This window comes from Cryptotermes secundus, unplaced genomic scaffold (assembly GCF_002891405.2).
Source record: "Cryptotermes secundus unplaced genomic scaffold, Csec_1.0 scaffold955, whole genome shotgun sequence".
NCBI classification, from domain to species: Eukaryota; Metazoa; Arthropoda; class Insecta; order Blattodea; family Kalotermitidae; genus Cryptotermes; species Cryptotermes secundus.
The window spans coordinates 222,958-240,906 of NW_019744422.1; the positions used below are offsets into that span (position 1 = coordinate 222,958).

Below are 17,949 nucleotides of genomic sequence, written 5' to 3' on the forward strand. Positions count from 1 at the left end.
AGGGCGCTCATATTATAAGGTAAGGTTATAAAACCACCTTTTAAGATCATTTTAGTGAAAGTTTCATGTTCCTATCTCATAGAATTTAAGAACAATGATGAATAAATAATTTTCGAGCAAAATTTAAATGGCCGGCTGAATATATTACCGCAGGAGACGCAGCCGCGGAATTTAAATTACCGCGTCAAAGGGTTAAAAATAAAGTGATATCAACTATTGACTTGCTGATTCTGTTACAATTCCACCAAAAACCTTTACGGTTCCTGGGGGAGCTTCCAAGCTACCATGGCAATGCCAGAAAACTAGAACCCTACAGCCTCTACTTATCGATACTGCCCACCCTCCTTTCCATAATGAGAGGATTGAATTTTGGCATATGTTATACACCACAAACACAGAATTCCTTCAAGAGCATAAAAATTTTAAATGAAAAATAAATATGTAAACATTGTAGAGATGAAGAATAAGGGGAGAGAGATGCGTGTATCCCCCCCCCCACACACACACACACACACACACAGAGCAACAGAGAGAAGAAGAGCAGGGAATGAATATTGGCTGGTGTAATGGGAACACCCCTTCCAAATCATCACACATCAGTCCTCTTACCATTCAGCACTACATAGCCTAGATACTGACAGCACTGTATAGTAAACCACAAAAACAAAAAGAGGAGCAAATATGGCAGGACAGAAGGTTTTCTCTTACACACACCTTACTTGAAGCATGAACAGCCCATGATCTGAAATGTGTTCCAACTTCTATAAAATTTTATAAACAATAAACTCTTTTTGAAATTCTGACAGACAAAAATACAGGTTCTCATGAAACTAGTAAATGTGATTACTTAATGATTATGTTTACAATTAAGTTTATTTCAGTCCAATGTGACATATGATTCCTTCACCACTTCAGCACTTAGTTACCTTCTGAAGTGGTGAAGGCATCATATGTCACATTGGACTGAAATAAACTTAATTGTAAACTTAACAGTGTGACGGACCAGAATGAAACAAATCAGAAACAAATCAAATGTAATGATTATGCTTCAGTTGCAAAGGTTACATAGTGGTGAATGAGGTAGGAAGATGATCATAAACGGTATGAAGTACTTCTCTCAGAACAGCTGAACACAAATGAGATTTGAATGTGCACCCTCTTAAATACACTTCTGGAGTGCCACAACTACAGAAATCTACACAGATATGCCATGTTAACACACATGCCTAAGTGAAAAGGGGCCCCAATGAAAGCATATGGAACAACATCATGACACCACCTACTGGTGTAGCTCCCTGGTGGTCATATGCTTCCAGGTCTCTGCCCTCTACTGCCAACTGATGAAGGTCTCTCAACATCTGCAGCTCTGTTGAAGCACGTGTCTCATCTATCAGTTCCTGAGTCACTCCTCGCCGAGCCATCTCACCTTCAATGTAGTCCAGTGCGGCCTCATCTTCACAAATGTCATATGGCATATTCCCATCTGCATTCACAGCCAGAAGGTTGGAACCTCTGCAACACAACTCTGTTAACACTGATCTGGCACTGACAAAATGTGCACAAAGTTAATGTCCTGTCTTATCTGATGACACTTTCTGAACTTCACCAAATATCAAGCAGAGGCTGATTGATAAATTCACAAGGCCAGGGGAAATGGTAGTTGCAGCCAACAGTAAGTGTAGAGACTGCAGAAAAGCATAATCCAGTCTCCAGTCTGAAATTCAAACGCTTGGTTCCCAGAATGTAAAGCACAACCATATCATGAGGCTTGAGTACATGCAAATTGAAGTGGGCCACCTAAATTATACATTCAAATGTACATTCTGATTCTGCTTTGGGTAGGGAGCATGTACACTTACATTAGATTTTAGGACAGATTCCAAGTGCTGCAATTTTCATTTATTCAGTGAAAACTGTATCCGTTGTAGCCATAATGACACCAGAAAATTTGGAAATGTTATTATTCAGAATGTCTGTGAACTTTAATTTGGAATATTGCTATGAAGTATACTGTGGGTTGAATGTACAATAAAATTTAAAGAATTTCTGGGGCAATGGCTTTCTTACTGCAGCTGGCCCAGACTTCTGGTTTAGGCTACAGGAATAATGTGTGAGAATTACATTTAAATAGGACTGGGTAATTGGGTTTGATAATAAATGTATATAATAATGACGGATAGCTGAGGCAGTGCAGATCATCCTCAAGGGCTACTGGGGCTAAAAATCACTTGATTTTTGGAGACTAAAAAGAAAACAGACCTGATTTTTGAAAAGCAGTTTGTATATTCCATTTATCATTTACTTAAAGATAGAGTGGACAAATTAGTGTTTTGAAATCCACTCCTCTACTTTATAGCCTAATTTTATGTAAATGACAAAAAAAAGCAAGAATATATTGGAACAGCATTTTGTTAAGCTTGGTTGTCAGGGCTATATAAGACAAGCCACTCATAATATTAAATAGTGCTTGCACAAGACAGTTTCATCATGGCTTACTAGCAGAGACTGGGTAATGTGTATCTTCAGAGAGAATGGTTTTCCAATATTGTGTAAAACGTCTCACTGAGGGCTCCCAGGTGCTAAAACTAGATACTGTAAAGGTAAAAGGTAAAATTGTCCCTGTGCTCAACTATTTAAGCACTACGCCATGAAGGCATATGGTGAAGTGAATGTATAGATCCACATTTTCTTGACCTTGGCACTACCTGGAGGTGAGTAGGCAGCTTCACGCCCTGGCCGCTTTAGCCCCAGGGAAAGAGCCCCTGGTACCCATTAGACAGGAGCTTGGGTGGACCTCAGAGCCCGTTTGGATAATGTGGAGAGGAAAAAATTCTTAACCCTACCTAGACTTGAACTCCAACCCTTGTTTGTCCATCCCATAGCCAGTCACTATGCAGACTATGCTATCCCAGCTCCTAAAACTAGGCACTGTAGTAAAAATAAGATCATTTCAACAAAGGTTGCCAGTAGCAGACTGGGAATAACTCTTATGCTAAGGTCTTCATGTTCCCCTAGCTTCACATACATTCTGTTGGCCAGGTTCTGCTGTATAAAGGCAGAGGTGAGCACTTACACCAACGACATGTCCCAACAAACACAAGAATATTCTTTGGCTTCAGTTTCACTTAGGTCTTGGGCAGTGGCAGTGGAGTGGTATGTTCTACCATTCGCACTCTAACATTTAAACAAAGAAGAACACTTTCCTATGGAACCTGCAAGTAGTGTTGTGAAATACAGTCATAGTGACATGAAATAAACATTAAAAAACCTTATAAAAATCAAGGAAACTATGACGCCATAAGCAGTAGGGTTTTAGTGGGTATTCAAAATGTGACTTACTAAAGATTATAATTGCGCAGTAACATTTCCTGGTAGAAAGAAAACACAAGTATCGACTGTTGTGTTGGCCACAATCACACTAAATCAAAGTACAAGTTCTCCTTACACTAAATGTGAGTCACTTCTTAAATCAAAGTTTGCCACATGCAAGAAAAACATAAGAGTGGCTAAAGTCGGCACCTCCAGAACCAAAGGTTTGCCAGATACCTCATGGACAGGCATAACCTCTTCATTTATCATTTGATATCCTGTCCTGTTTCCCTTGGTCCACTTTTAATTTTCTTTTCATCACTTCTTATGTAATATGGTGTACATATAAAATAATCCAACAAGACACCATGAGGTCTGCCACACATAAGGCTGTTAGCTGCTGGCTTCAAAATGTGGTGGTCTGGGTTCAATCCCAGGTCAGGTCAGGTCAGGTCAGGTGTGATTTGTGGTGGACAAAGTGGCATTGGGACAGGTTTTCTCCGAATACTTCAGTTTCCCCTGCCAATTCTCATTCTGACCACTCCACACTCATTATCATTCAGAACTAGTATAGAAGGTGAAATAGTGGCTGATGTACCAAGTGGACTGAGTTTCACACCCCATCCCCAAATACCAATATTTCACTCTTTTAATCATCATATTCATAATTAGTTAATTTCTAGTTAACAAAGCTTTCTAGATCATCCAGTGCTGTATATTGCAGCTTTTACTGTACATTATTTACACTGAACTTTACAGATGGGACCAAATAATATTCAGTAAATATGACATTTAACCAGTATAGAAATGCTGAATCAGAATTTCACTATAATTAGACTTACTGAAATTACAGAACTGTAAAGATGACAAGAAACACGAATGCAAGGGATTAATGATGAAGTACAACTATGCACCAAAGCCAATTATAAACATATGGCATGGTAAGAGCTGCAAATTTATTGTTTAGATGACAATTCTGCCATGAAAAACTTCTTACCGACTGATGAGGTACCGGACAAGATGTAGATGGCCACAGGTAGCAGCAGCATGAAGAGGTGTCCATTTCTCACTGTCCTCTGCATTTACATTTGCACCATATTCAATTAAAAGCTTCATCATTTCCTCATTGTCATCAATACAGCACTGGCAACACAGAAACACAATGACTAAATATTAACTCTGTATAAATTCCATTAAGTTTTTATATACTGGGCATAATATGATTTTAGGTCTCCATTCACCATATTCCTAGGAAGTTTTGTTTCTAGTATCATATTTTATCTAACTTCCATGGAACTTGCTCCCAAAGAGTGGAACATATATACAGTGAAATTTTAGGACAGTGGAACTCTGAAGTGGGTCTGGTCATTATAGGTCAGATCACTCACAACTTCCTAACCTTGTGTTGCTTCTGGCTCCTGTTAGTCTGCTGGACCTGTGTGACAAGTAACAGTTCACTCAGTTGTGTTATGTCCTATGTCAAAATGCGATATGTGAATACAGACTAAAGCAAGTATCATTCCTAAATGAAAAGTTTTTTCTGCAAAAAGAAAAAATAAGATTTCAGCATAAACTTCAGAACACTATCATTCCAAAAGGGAAAACTATTTGCAGAAATGTAAACAAATTAAGACAGGATCATCATTGGACCAAAAAATCAAACTGAAAGTCTGAATGCTCACTGAACAGCAACTAGATGAGACTGGTGTTATAGCAGGATTCACATCGCTTGATGTTTGAGGCATGGCTGCTAACATCGTACTAGCCACTAAGAGACGTATCTCTTGTCCAGCTGAAATCTACTGCTGTTGAGTTTCAGAATCAAATATTATGTATACTCAGACAAAGTTTTCAGGAATTCAAATGAAACACATACTTAGGTGACAGGTCACATTTCAATCATTCCTTGTATTTATCCGAGACAAATTTTGATACCAGGTCTTGACAGTATGTCCAGGACAGAGGCTAAGACATATTTTTTATTTGATGAAGCATAGTGTAGCATGTACAACTGTTGTTATGCAATGGCTGCGAGAGTGGCAAGCAAACAATGGCCGTTTCTGGTCAACAGCTCAGTAAACATGTTCCCGGAGAAATGAATATGCACACAACAATAGAAGAACGGCGTTTTCCATGTGGTCCATGCCCAGTAGTTATAACCAGGCCGGGATATTTGGAGCAATGAGTCAGCTGAGTTCTGCAAGGGAGGCTGGGAAGAGATGGCAGTATAAATAAGCTGACAGTTCAGTTGTCGGATATTTGCTGGAGAGTATCAACATGTACCCCTAATGTCACTGACCAAGTTTTCAACCCATACAAAACCACAGGCAAAATTACAGTTTTGAATATTGTAATTTTTTCATTTTTAGACAGCAGATGGGAAGACACAAGGTTCTGGAATGAATAGAAGCAATTCAATCTCCCCTTAATTTTGTTACTGTTGTTCCCAAATATCTGAATTCTGCCACATTTTCAAAGCATCTAATAGCTACCTTTATGATATGATTTTCATTTCATGCATCGTGTTGTGTTATAATATACAATTTCTTTATTAAAACTGTCACAACACAATTATATTAAGGTCAGTGCCTAGTGCTAAACTAGGCACTGACCTTAATATAGTTGTGTTGTGACGGTTTTAATAAAGAAATTTTATGTTATGACTTTGCCCTGCATTCTGGTGATGAAACATACACTAAGCTTTCTCTTATTTACTTCCAGTCCAACCTCCTTACTAGAATCAATTAGAGTCTGTATTTTTCTTTAAGGTATCTATGCTATCACTCTTCACCAAGTATAATTTTAATGATCAAGACATAGCGTATGAGTTCAGCAGGGCATGTAGCATGAATGGGGGAGAATGGGAATGCATAGAGGAATGATCTGGAATGATCTGGCTCAGGACAGGGACTAGTGGAGGACTCTTGTGAACACAGTAATTAACTATCATGTTCCATAAAATGTGGGAAATTCTTGAGTAGCTGCACAACTTGCAGCTTCTCCAGAAGGGTGCAACTATATGGAGTTAGTTATCTATGTTATTCCCCAGTAGATTTACATCAGCAGCATAGACCAGCAGCTGATGTGTCCCATTTAATTTCAGTCCCAGCTGGTTTTCCTGGACCTTCCTAATGGCATATTCCAAAGCAAACTTGGAGAGCAATGACAACAAAGCATTTCCTTGTTTTAGAACATTGTGGACAGAAAATGTTATCGGACAAATGTTTACCTATATGGACTTAACTACAGGTTCCATTTAAATACATTTTAATCAGTCTAACTAGTTTCATGGATACCCCAAACTCTATGAGAATATTGCACAGTACTTCCTTCCTAATTGAATCATAAGCTTTCCTGAAGTTTTAAGTAGCTGATGTGTTGTCACACTGCACTCCTATTTTTTCTCCAGTATCTAATGAAAGACAAAAAATCTGATCAGAAGGTCATCTGTTACATTGAAACCCACTCATGATCCCCAATAATTTCATCCACATATTGACCTGACCATTAAAGGATGTGGATAAAATTTTGTATGAAGGTGATAACAGTGATATATCTTGATAATTACTAGTCAGTTTTATCAACCTTCTTGTGAATTGGCACAATAATGGACTTTTTTTACTGTTGAGGCAATTCGTCCTTTTTCCAAAGAGAATTAATGAGTTTATTGATCTCAGAACATAATGTTTCACCTCTTGCTTCAATCACTTCTGCTGGAATTTGATCCAGAGTTGGCAATTTACACTTTTAAACTTTACAATAGCAATTTCAATCTCAAAGCATTAGCCTCAAGTCCTAATGGATCAGCTGTGTGTGCTCTCACCTGCATAACAACACTGACTCTATGAACTTCAGTAGCTGAGAGAAGTAATTCTTCTCCAATTCAAAATATTGAGAGTCTCTGGAAGCAGATCACTAATTCTCATCAGACTTTAAAATACTGGGATATGCATTTTACATTAGACAATACATACATACATTATATAAATGCAGTAAATCAGACATTACAATGCTTTTCTCCCTCAGGAATTCAAAACTTTATCATTTTCAGATATTGCCCATTGTAAAATCAACCTCACACATACCTGATGTAGGGCAGTCAGACCATCTTCATTGGTTGAATCAGGACTAACACCTTTTATTAACAACCGCCTCACTGTAAAGAAAAATTAAGTCTATAAACAGTGAAAATAACCTCATCAGTGGGAAAGTTATAACATTCTCAGAGTGGTGGTTATGAAGACATCTCTTCTGGGATATAATGCCATGCAGTCTGGTGAAAGTAAATCAGCATTTCAAACAAAATATGTCACTTCCATCTTCTGGGCTGAAGGTAAGCCAAGCAAGAAATCAGCATGAAGCAGGCAGCAAGCAGTGTGTCTGACTTCAGTTAAAACTGTTGGAAATTAGTCCAGGCACCCTCATCCTTAATCCATTCCACCCACAAATCAAATGTCTCACCTTGAAGGTCAACACACTGACAATTTTCCTGTTGCAAGACCAATCTTATGGTGTAATCTGTGTTTGGACAGGAAAATAACTTAAGAAAATCTATGATCAAACTGTAAATCCTGCCTGAGTATATATCTGTATTTTCATACTTATCATACAAATGTAAACTTACTGATCAGAGTTCTCATAACATGTCTTGGAAAATATTTCCACAAATGTAAATACCATGGACTTAATATGTGCTTAACTAAATACCATGGACTTAACATGTGCTTAACTAATTAAGCATTATGCCATGATGCATAGACCCATGCTTTCTTGATCTCAGCACTAGTTGGTGAGTGGCCAGCTTTGCCGCCAGGGAAAGAGACCCCAGTACCCAACAAATAAGAGGCCGGGTGGACCCCAGAGCTGGTCTGGATGTGATGGAGAAGTGAAAATTCTTGACCCTACCAGGAGTCAAACTCCAACCCCTCACTGGTTCCAGCCCATATCCAGCCGCTATATGGACTGCACTACCCAGCTCTATACAACTATCATCAGTATTTAAAACTCCAGAGTTAAAATCCTCTAGTTCCATGCAACAAAGGTTAATTATTTTAATGATTTTTATTTCATTTAGCAAAATAATATATAGCACAGACATTCTGTACAAGTCTTATGGTAGATATGAACTAAAGGGACTCAGCCTACTGTGATGCTGCTCTCTACATAAAATGAAACAAAATTCATGCACATGCTATCACAGTGTAACGTCTTGTTATATATACTTAAGAGTATGAGGGTCGTACTGAAAGTCATGAGCAACAATTTTTTGTAAAGTAACATGCTTTATTATTGACAAACCAAATACACGACCTCAATCTACAGACCTTTCTTTATTTTTCCACATAATCGCCACTTCTTTGTACACATTTCTCCCAGTGTTCTGGGAGTTTGAAAATTCCCCTTCTGTAAAATTCAGTTCCAGCCATCCGAAAACACTGATGCAATGCTTTCTGGATTGCCTCCCTTGCCTCAAAACATTGTCCATGCAGCTGATCCTTCACAAATCCGAAAAGATGGTAGTCGGAGGGTGCCAGATCAGGGCTATAGGAGGGGTGGGGAAGAACTTCCCACCCCATCTTTGCAATTGCTTCCAATGTGAGGCAAGCGGCGTGGGGGCGAGCGTTGTCATGCAGGGTGATGATGTTTTGTTCCGGACGTTTATCGCGCAATGCACGATGGAGCTTGTACAGCATCTGGACATAACGAGCAGCACTGATGGTTTGCCCAGGTTCCAGAAATTCGGCCAGAATAAACCCCTCTGCATCCCAGAAGACTGTGCCCATCACCTTCGCAGCTGATGGAAGTGTCTTTGCCTTCTTTTTTGATGGAGAATGCGAATGGTGTCATTCCATACTCTGCTGTTTCATTTCAGGTTCGAAATGGTGAAATCAGCTTTCATCACCTGTCACAATACAGAGCAAAAAATCCCCTTCATGTCAATATCTCTGCAGCAGTTCTGAGGTGATGGCTTTTCGCTGACCTTTGTGGTCTTCGGTCAATAACCGCAGGACCCAACGAACACAAATTTTTCTATAGCCCAAGCTTTCAATCATCTCCTGTACTGCACTGTGCCCTATTTCAAGTTTTCGGGCTATTGTGTCCACAGTCACATGCCCGTCATCTTGAATCATCTCCTCCATGCTTTCCTTGTTGCGTTCAGTTGAGGCTGTTCGAGGACGACTGCTCCGAGGCTCATCTTTGATGCTGGTGTTCCCATTTTTAAAATGTTTCACCCATCTCCGAACACTGCTCACACCCATGCACACACACTTCCATAAGCACGCTGAAGTCTCTGGTGAATTTCTGCAGCAGGGATCTCTTCTTTCACAAGAAATTCAATGGCAGCATGCTCGTGAAACGACATATCGCTGTCTGCCATTTTGTTAGTAGTGATACTGGTCATGTGATGCAAGCTATTGATGTCACAAGACACTCAAGGTTAACACAACAGCTGGTTCCACCTACCACCGTACTCTCTTTCATCTGCTGTTCCCAGGTTGCAGGCAAAAAAAAGTTGCTCATGACTTTCTGTACGACCTACGTATATATACAGTCAGAAATGTTATACAATGCATGGTCTGGATTTAATTTTCAATATACATGTCACAGACAAAGAGGGTAACATATTTCTCAGCAGTGTTATTTGTCATGATACAAAGTTGTTATTAGGCATACTCAAGACATGCTGTACACAGCAGGGGTCACCTGAGGATGGAAACAGATAAACTTTCCAAAATATTGTCCTCTCTGATTTTCAGAGTGATTGATTGATTGATTGATTTAACATCCATAACTGTTACATTATGTACAATTGGACAAGTCAGTTTTTAAAAAAATATATGAGATTAAACATCACATCAAATGACTAATAATATAAAAAACCATAGAAAAATAACATAATAAGTCCTTTAAATATGATAAAACAGTGGATAAGTATAATAAGGCAACAAAAGCTAAACTATAAATTACATGCAATAGCTAAAATAAATTACCTAAGTATCTTTGTTCTATTATTAAGCTAATTCTTGTAAAAATATTCTTGAAGGGAATAAAAAGCTTTGCACAACAAGTAATCCTTTAATTGACGCTTAAAAACCTTGAACTCTTGAATACTTCTTATTTGAGAGGGCAAGTTATTATACAATCTTATTCCCATGTTAATCACACTCCTTTTACAACGTGAGGTGTTACATGGTTGGACATACAAATTCTGCTTATGTACTGTGTTATAACCGTGCACATCTGAATACGAGATGTTATATATCCTATTTTTCCTTAAAAAACACAACGTCTCAAAGATATACAATGAAGTTAAGGTTAAAATTTTAAATTCACCAAAAAATTCTCTACACGATATCCTGTTATTGACTCTTTTGATCAGTCTTAAACATTTTTTTTTGATTGTAAATACAGTTTGAATGTCCTTTTGACCACAGCCCCAAAAAATAATACCATATCTCAATAAAGATTCAAATTTCGCAAAATACACACTTCTCAAAATTGGAAGACTGACCAAATCTCGTAAGGATTTGATAAGATAGATGGTTTTGTTTAATTTTTGAACTAAATGGTGAATGTGAGAGGACCAACTTAAATTCTCTGTAATATATATACCTAAAAATTTTAAATTAGCTGTGTATGTTATTTTCTTATTATTCAAATAAAGTTCCGGTTTATCAATTTGACGGGGACCACGTCCCTGAAAAAAGAGTGCTTTTGTCTTTTCAATATTAATAATAAGATGATTTACCGCGAACCAATTTTCTAATTGATGCATAGAAACTATAGTTTTATCATTTAAAGATTTAAGATTTTTGTCAATAATTAGTATATTGGTGTCATCTGCAAATAAAACAACTTTCGCTTCATGAACAGCTTTAGGCAAATCGTTTATAAACATTAAAAACAAAAGAGGTCCCAGAACCGAACCCTGAGGAACACCGTACTTTATTTCCTTACACGAAGAGGAGAATGATTTTTGATTTGGAGACTTGGCATCAACATGGTCAATTTCTACAAACTGGGATCTACCCGTAAGATATGATCTCATCAAAGAGAGTGAAATTCCTCTAAACCCATAAAGTTCCAATTTAGCCAACAGTAATTTGTGGTTTATCACATCGAAAGCCTTGGAAAGATCCAAAAAAATACCCAAAGCAAAAAACTTATTGTCTAATGCTTTCTGAACATCCTCAATAAATGATTGCAGTGCTGTATGAGTTGATTTATTTTGTCTAAAGCCATTTTGGGCATCAGATATCAAATTATGTTTATTTAAGAAATTCACTACTCTGTTATATATTAATGTTTCAAAGATTTTAGAAAAAACAGGTAATAGTGAAATAGGTCTATAATTAGATAATTCTTGAATTCGTCCTCTCTTATGAATAGGGCGAACTTTGGCAATCTTCATCTGATCAGGAAAAATTCCAGTACAAAGAGACAAATTAAAAATAAATGTTAAAGGTTTACAAATAGGTTGAATACTAAGTTTTACTAACTTTTCTGGGATTTCGTCATAGCCCGCGGAGAGTTTACCTTTTAGTTTACTAGTCACACTAAGTACCTCATTTTCTGTAATTGGTACGAAAAAAATCGATTTAGAAAATGGAGTAACTTTACATGCTTGGTCATACTTAGGTTTTTGATCATTTAATTGGTTTACCATTTTTCCTGCAATTTCAACAAAAAAAGAATTAAAATGACCGGGAGTGAGGAGGGGGTCTAAGTCAGTCATGGAGTCCACATCCGAGGTTTTATAATTTATTTTAAAAGCTTTCCCTGATTCAAAGTTTATAATTTGCCATAACGCTTTAGAGCAGTTTGTTGATTTTAGGATGAATCTGTCGTTTTCTTTTTTACGAGCATCTGCTAACACATTCTTATAAATTTTTTGATACTTTTTATATAGTTCAAAGAATGCCTAGGAAGAATCAACTTTTTCTTTAAGTAACATAGAAATTGAAGCCGCTGTCTAGAAACTTTTATCCCTTTAGTAATCCATCTGGATTTGATGTTTTTTACATTTACAACTTTTTTNTTAGTTCTTTGAATCTCTATGACTCCACTCACACTATCTTGAACAATCATCTTTTTTACACTTGCGCTTGCCTGAGAAACCAAAGCTGATTTCGCATAATCACATTCACTCGATTTAATACACTGAACACCTTTTTCATTAATCTTAGAGATACTATTACAATCCAGATCCTCTTCCTTCCACATTAAAGTAATAGGAGATTTTCTCTTTACTTTGAACAAATTACTTAAAACAGAGATGATGTCACTTGCTGTCTGCTCTTTACCATGAGTATTTAGGTGAAATCCCTGTCTTGTGAATAAATCCCTATCCATGTCCATGCTGACCTCAAAAAGATTTTGATGAGCCTTCTTTAATTTATCAAGCTTCCTATTAAAAGTTTTTACTTCTTCATTGATGCATGAATTAGATGCTAAGTCATATCTATGTGGAACTTTTAAAACAATAACATTTGTATGTTGATGACAACTTATAAACTCATGTAGTGAACGAATACCAATATTAGTTTCATTTCTCCCAACGTCATTTGTACCTCCCCAAATTATACAGGCGTCTTTCTTTGTTAATTCTTTCAAGTCCGAGCTTACAGTATTTGTTAATTTTTCCAATGTTGATCCAGGTTTTATTACCCCTTGTATCTCAAATTCTTGATTTAACCTATGCTTCAACTCAGTTGCCAGTCCACGTGCATGGCTATCACCTATTATTCTTATTTTATGTTTCACTCTTTTTGAATTATCACTATTTATATTTACATTTTTTTACATTTTTCATTCCAAACTTCATACGGTATGCTTCGATGTCCTGACCCGTCTTTGACAATANCACAAAAACTATCCGCAAGTTTATATTGATCAATATTTAGATGCAACATTTGATCACTTAAAAGCCAGTGCTCCGAAAAGCATAAAATATCTGTGACAATATGTTATATTGAATTTTGTGGTTATGAACGTCAACTGACACTCTTTCCTCTTGCAAAATCTTGATTACTTGCTGTGCTGATTTTAACTCCATTGTAACCATTTTTAAATAGTCATTCAATTTATTACAATTTGCACAACAATTTAATTCACTTTCACCAGTATTTTGATCCAAATATCGAGAGACACAATCAACGACNGAGTTCTCTTTGCCGGTACGCCCGACATTTCTTGGTTGACTGAGTCCTTATCAGTTCGTTGGATTTTTGACTCATCCCATGTACCATCTTGGAGAACACTCATATTTGAACAAGAACTATCTTGAGAGTCAAGAGCTGACTGAACATAATTCCACTCACTTGATTTAATACATTGATCATTAGTTCTTTGAATCTCTATGACTCCACTCACACTATCTTGAACAATCATCTTTTTTACACTTGCGCTTGCCTGAGAAACCAGAGCTGATTTCACATAATCACATTCACTCGATTTAATACACTGAACACCTTTTTCATTAACCTTAAAAATACTATTACAATCCAGATCCTCTTCCTTCCACATTAAAGTAATAGGAGATTTTCTCTTTACTTTGAACAAATTACTTAAAACAGAGATGATGTCACTTGCTGTCTGCTCTTTACCATGAGTATTTAGGTGAAATCCCTGTCTTGTGAATAAATCCCTATCCATGTCCATGCTGACCTCAAAAAGATTTTGATGAGCCTTCTTTAATTTATCAAGCTTCCTATTAAAAGTTTTTACTTCTTCATTGATGCATGAATTAGATGCTAAGTCATATCTATGTGGAACTTTTAAAACAATAACATTTGTATGTTGATGACAACTTATAAACTCATGTAGTGAACGAATACCAATATTAGTTTCATTTCTCCCAACGTCATTTGTACCTCCCCAAATTATACAGGCGTCTTTCTTTGTTAATTCTTTCAAGTCCGAGCTTACACTATTTGTCAATTTTTCCAATGTTGATCCAGGTTTTATTACCCCTTGTATCTCAAATTCTTGATTTAACCTATGCTTCAACTCAGTTGCCAGTCCACGTGCATGGCTATCACCTAGTATTCTTATTTTATGTTTCACCCTTTTTGAATTATCACTATTTATATTTACATTTTTTACATTTTTCATTCCCAACTTCATACGGTATGCTTCGATGTCCTGACCCGTCTTTGACAATACGTTATATTGAATTTTGGGGTTATGAACGTCAACTGACACTCTTTCCTCTTGCAAAATCTTGATTACTTGCTGTGCTGATTTTAACTCCATTGTAACCATTTTTAAATAGTCATTCAATTTATTACAATTTGCACAACAATTTAATTCACTTTCACCAGTATTTTGATCCAAATATCGAGAGACACAATCAACGCCATCTTGTGAGCAGCTTGGTGGGAAAAGGTCCAAAACCAAGCAAATTCTGAGGTGCTACAATATTTCAACAATTGGAGCAGCATCTCTGTGAGACACCTAGAGTATATACACAGTGTGTTCAGGTTCTGTTAGTACTGTGTTCATTAAAAATACAAGATGTGAATTATTTTCAAAATTTCACTCTTTTTATTCAAAATAGTCTCCTTCTAAATCAATACATAGCTGGAATCGATTGAAAAGTTTTCGAAAACAGTCGCTGTACTCCTTTTGTGGAATCGCATTTAAAACTGCGGTACATTCCCTTTGGATGTCCTGGATAGTGTTGTGGCGGTCTCCTTTCATCGCCAACCTAACTTTTGGGAACAACCATAAACCTGCTGGAGCCAAATCTGGCGAATACGGAGGATGATCAAAGACTGTGATCCCTTGCTTGGCCAAAAAATCGCGCACGATCTTCGATTTGTGGGGTGGGGCATTGTCGTGGAGGAGCGCCCAGGAACCTTGCTCTCGATATTCAGGTCGAATTCGAAGAATTCTTGCCCACAAACGGCTGAGGACTCCGAGATAGTAATCAGAATCCACTGTTTGACCTTCTGGCAGAAATTCCTTGTGAATGATTCCTTTTGAGTCGAAGAAAACGGTTAGCAGTGTCTTTACTCGACTCTTCTGCATGCGCACTTTCTTTGGTTTCGGCTGGCTTCTTTGGGCTCAGCCACGCTGCACTCTACCGCTTTGTGAGATACTCATATTGAAAACACCATGTCTCGTCACCAGTAACAATCGATTTTGTAAATTTTGTATCACTTTGGGCCAACCGCAACATGTCTTTGCAGTGTTCCACTTGGGCATATTTTTCATCTCCTGACAGTGCGTGCGGTACAAACCACACACAGAGCTTCCATTTGCCAAAATCCTCGGTCAAAATTTGGGGCACAGTACTTTTTGTATTTCCAAAAGCTCCTCAATGAGTCTTGCAGAAACGCATCTGTGTGATGCAAGGATTTTGGTAACTTTTTTCACATTTTCTTCAGTGCGACTTGTTCTCGGTTTTGATGCACATGGAGCGTCTTCAATGTCCTCCCTGCCGTCACGAAATACGAATAAAGTTCGGCAGAGATTCTACTGGCTCCAGGCAAGAACCGATATTGAGAAATGGTGTCGACAATGCGACACATGTGCAGCCAGTCGGGGACCGCGGACAAAGAACCGTGGGCAAATGCACCAGTATAATGTCGGGGCCCCCTTCCAGAGAATAGCCATTGACATCGCAGGGCCCTTCCCACGAAGCGACCAAGGAAACCGATACCTACTAATCGCTATGGACTACTTTACCAAGTGGCCGGAAGTGTACGCCATTCCAAATCAGGAAGCGTCGACAATAGCGGAAGTACTGGTTGCAAACTTTTTCTGCCGCTTCGGCATACCTCGGGAGTTGCACAGTGACCAAGGCCGTGACTTCAAATCTCAGCTACTGCAAGAGGTTTTGCAACGCCTGGGAGTAAGCAAGACGCGCACAACACCCTTCCACCCGCAGTCGGATGGCATGGTAGAACGTTACGCCAAAACCATCGAGGAACACTTGCGGAAGGTCGTCGCATCCCACCAGAGGGACTGGGATGAGATGTTACCCCTCTTTCTCCTAGCTTACAGAGCGTCCACCCACGACACTACAGGCTTGACCCCTGCTAGCCTAGTATTCGGATGAGAGCTCCGGCTACCTTGCGACCCGCTGTTTGGGGGGCCCCCCGGCANAAACTACAAGCATCATGGGAAGGTCCTTACAAAATAGTGACCCGGATAAATGATGTGGTATACAGAATCCAAAAGAACCCGAGGTCGAGGATGTTGGTAGTACACCTGGACCGGCTCGCGGCCTACCATGGAACTGCTCGAGACGAGCAAAACTGAAGAGAGGGGCGGATACGGTTAGGCGAACACCACACGAAGACGCCGGCAGAACGGCAAGGCCGAATGAAGACGTTGCCAGTTAACACCGTGGGATCGAAACCGAGGGAGAACCTTTGGGCCGTTCGGGGACGAACGACCTTTAGAAGGGAGCAATGTAACGTGTCTGGAATCCGGAGGAGTCACTTCTATGGAAACACCAGAACAGACCGTTGCATAAGAAGTAACAATAGCGATACTGTAATTCCAACAGTGAGCTGTTGTATCGAGAACATCGAATCTCCACGGTTACGACAAACAAGCGTAGCGTTCCCACAGAGACAACGCAATAACAATGGGTCATTGCGTAGGAAACGCTGAACAAACAAAGCAACGTCTCCATGGTTTTAACAAAGGGTTCGTTGCCTAACAGCGGGCAAGGGTATAAATAGCCCAGCTTCGACGAGAAGCAGTCAGTTTAGGAACATCCGTCGCAGAAGACAGTTGAAGTGTCACAGTGAATAGTTACGGTACTCGTGATTGTGTAAGCGTGAAGAACGAACAATAAAGGTTCTACAGAATTTGATACGGCGTGAATTTATTTGTCGCGTTATACACCCAATACGTGACAATACCATTAAAAAATGTTCGAGCGACTCAATCACTACCGTACAACTTTTCAGCATTTTGTACGCTTCTCCATCTGTTTTGCTTAACATCAAACAAAATCTGATATTGCCTCTCTTTTCAACCGCCATTTTCCGACGAGCGTCAGAACAGTACTGTTATATTCTAGGTCAGACCACATGATGAAACGATGCTTGCGCTTTGAAATTACAGACAGCCACAGCTGAAACTTCAAGAATCTTAATGCCACAACTTGCCAACAGATGGCATTGCTGGGCAAAATAAAAAAAAATGTGTCCTAACGGATCCTGGACACACCGTGTATGACTGCATGTCACCCATGGATTGTATGTACACCAGCAAATGAAGGTGACACAACTGCAGCTATGGGACAAGAGCCGTGGAGAAGCATAGGCAGTATCACAGGAGAATTGGGGTTTGTGCCTCTAACTGCGAGGAAGAGGTTGTGGTTTCAGCAGGACAGAGTTCCAATGCACTGTGGGGATAATGTTTGTTAGTTGTTCAATGCAACATATCCAGGAAGATGGGTTAGATGTCAAGAGTCAATTGCAGGGCCTCCTCAGCTGCCATATCTAACTCTGGCAGATGTTTTCTTGTGGGGGCACTCCCAGAACTACCAAAGATCTTGTTGCAAGACTCCAAGTATACGTGGCAATGGTCAACGCCAACATGTTAAAGTGAATTAAAGAGAATCCTGTATGGAAGGCACACTTCCATCTGCCTTGAAATGGACGTGGGCCACCTTTA

The 17,949-nt window shown here is 38.8% G+C and overlaps 1 protein-coding gene across 2 annotated transcripts in view; it reads right to left on the minus strand.

The window, feature by feature from the left end:
* Positions 1-17,949, minus strand: part of LOC111874774 (protein phosphatase 1 regulatory subunit 16A) — a 33,873-nt gene that overhangs the window by 14,068 nt on the left and 1,856 nt on the right. For both annotated transcript variants that reach the window (XM_023870553.2, XM_023870552.2), the window contains exons 3-5: positions 7,395-7,465; positions 4,307-4,452; positions 1,284-1,512 (exon numbers count right to left, since the gene is read on the minus strand). In XM_023870553.2, coding sequence (XP_023726321.1) covers positions 1,284-1,512; positions 4,307-4,452; positions 7,395-7,465 — 446 coding nt within the window. The remainder of the gene's footprint in view (positions 1-1,283; positions 1,513-4,306; positions 4,453-7,394; positions 7,466-17,949) is intronic.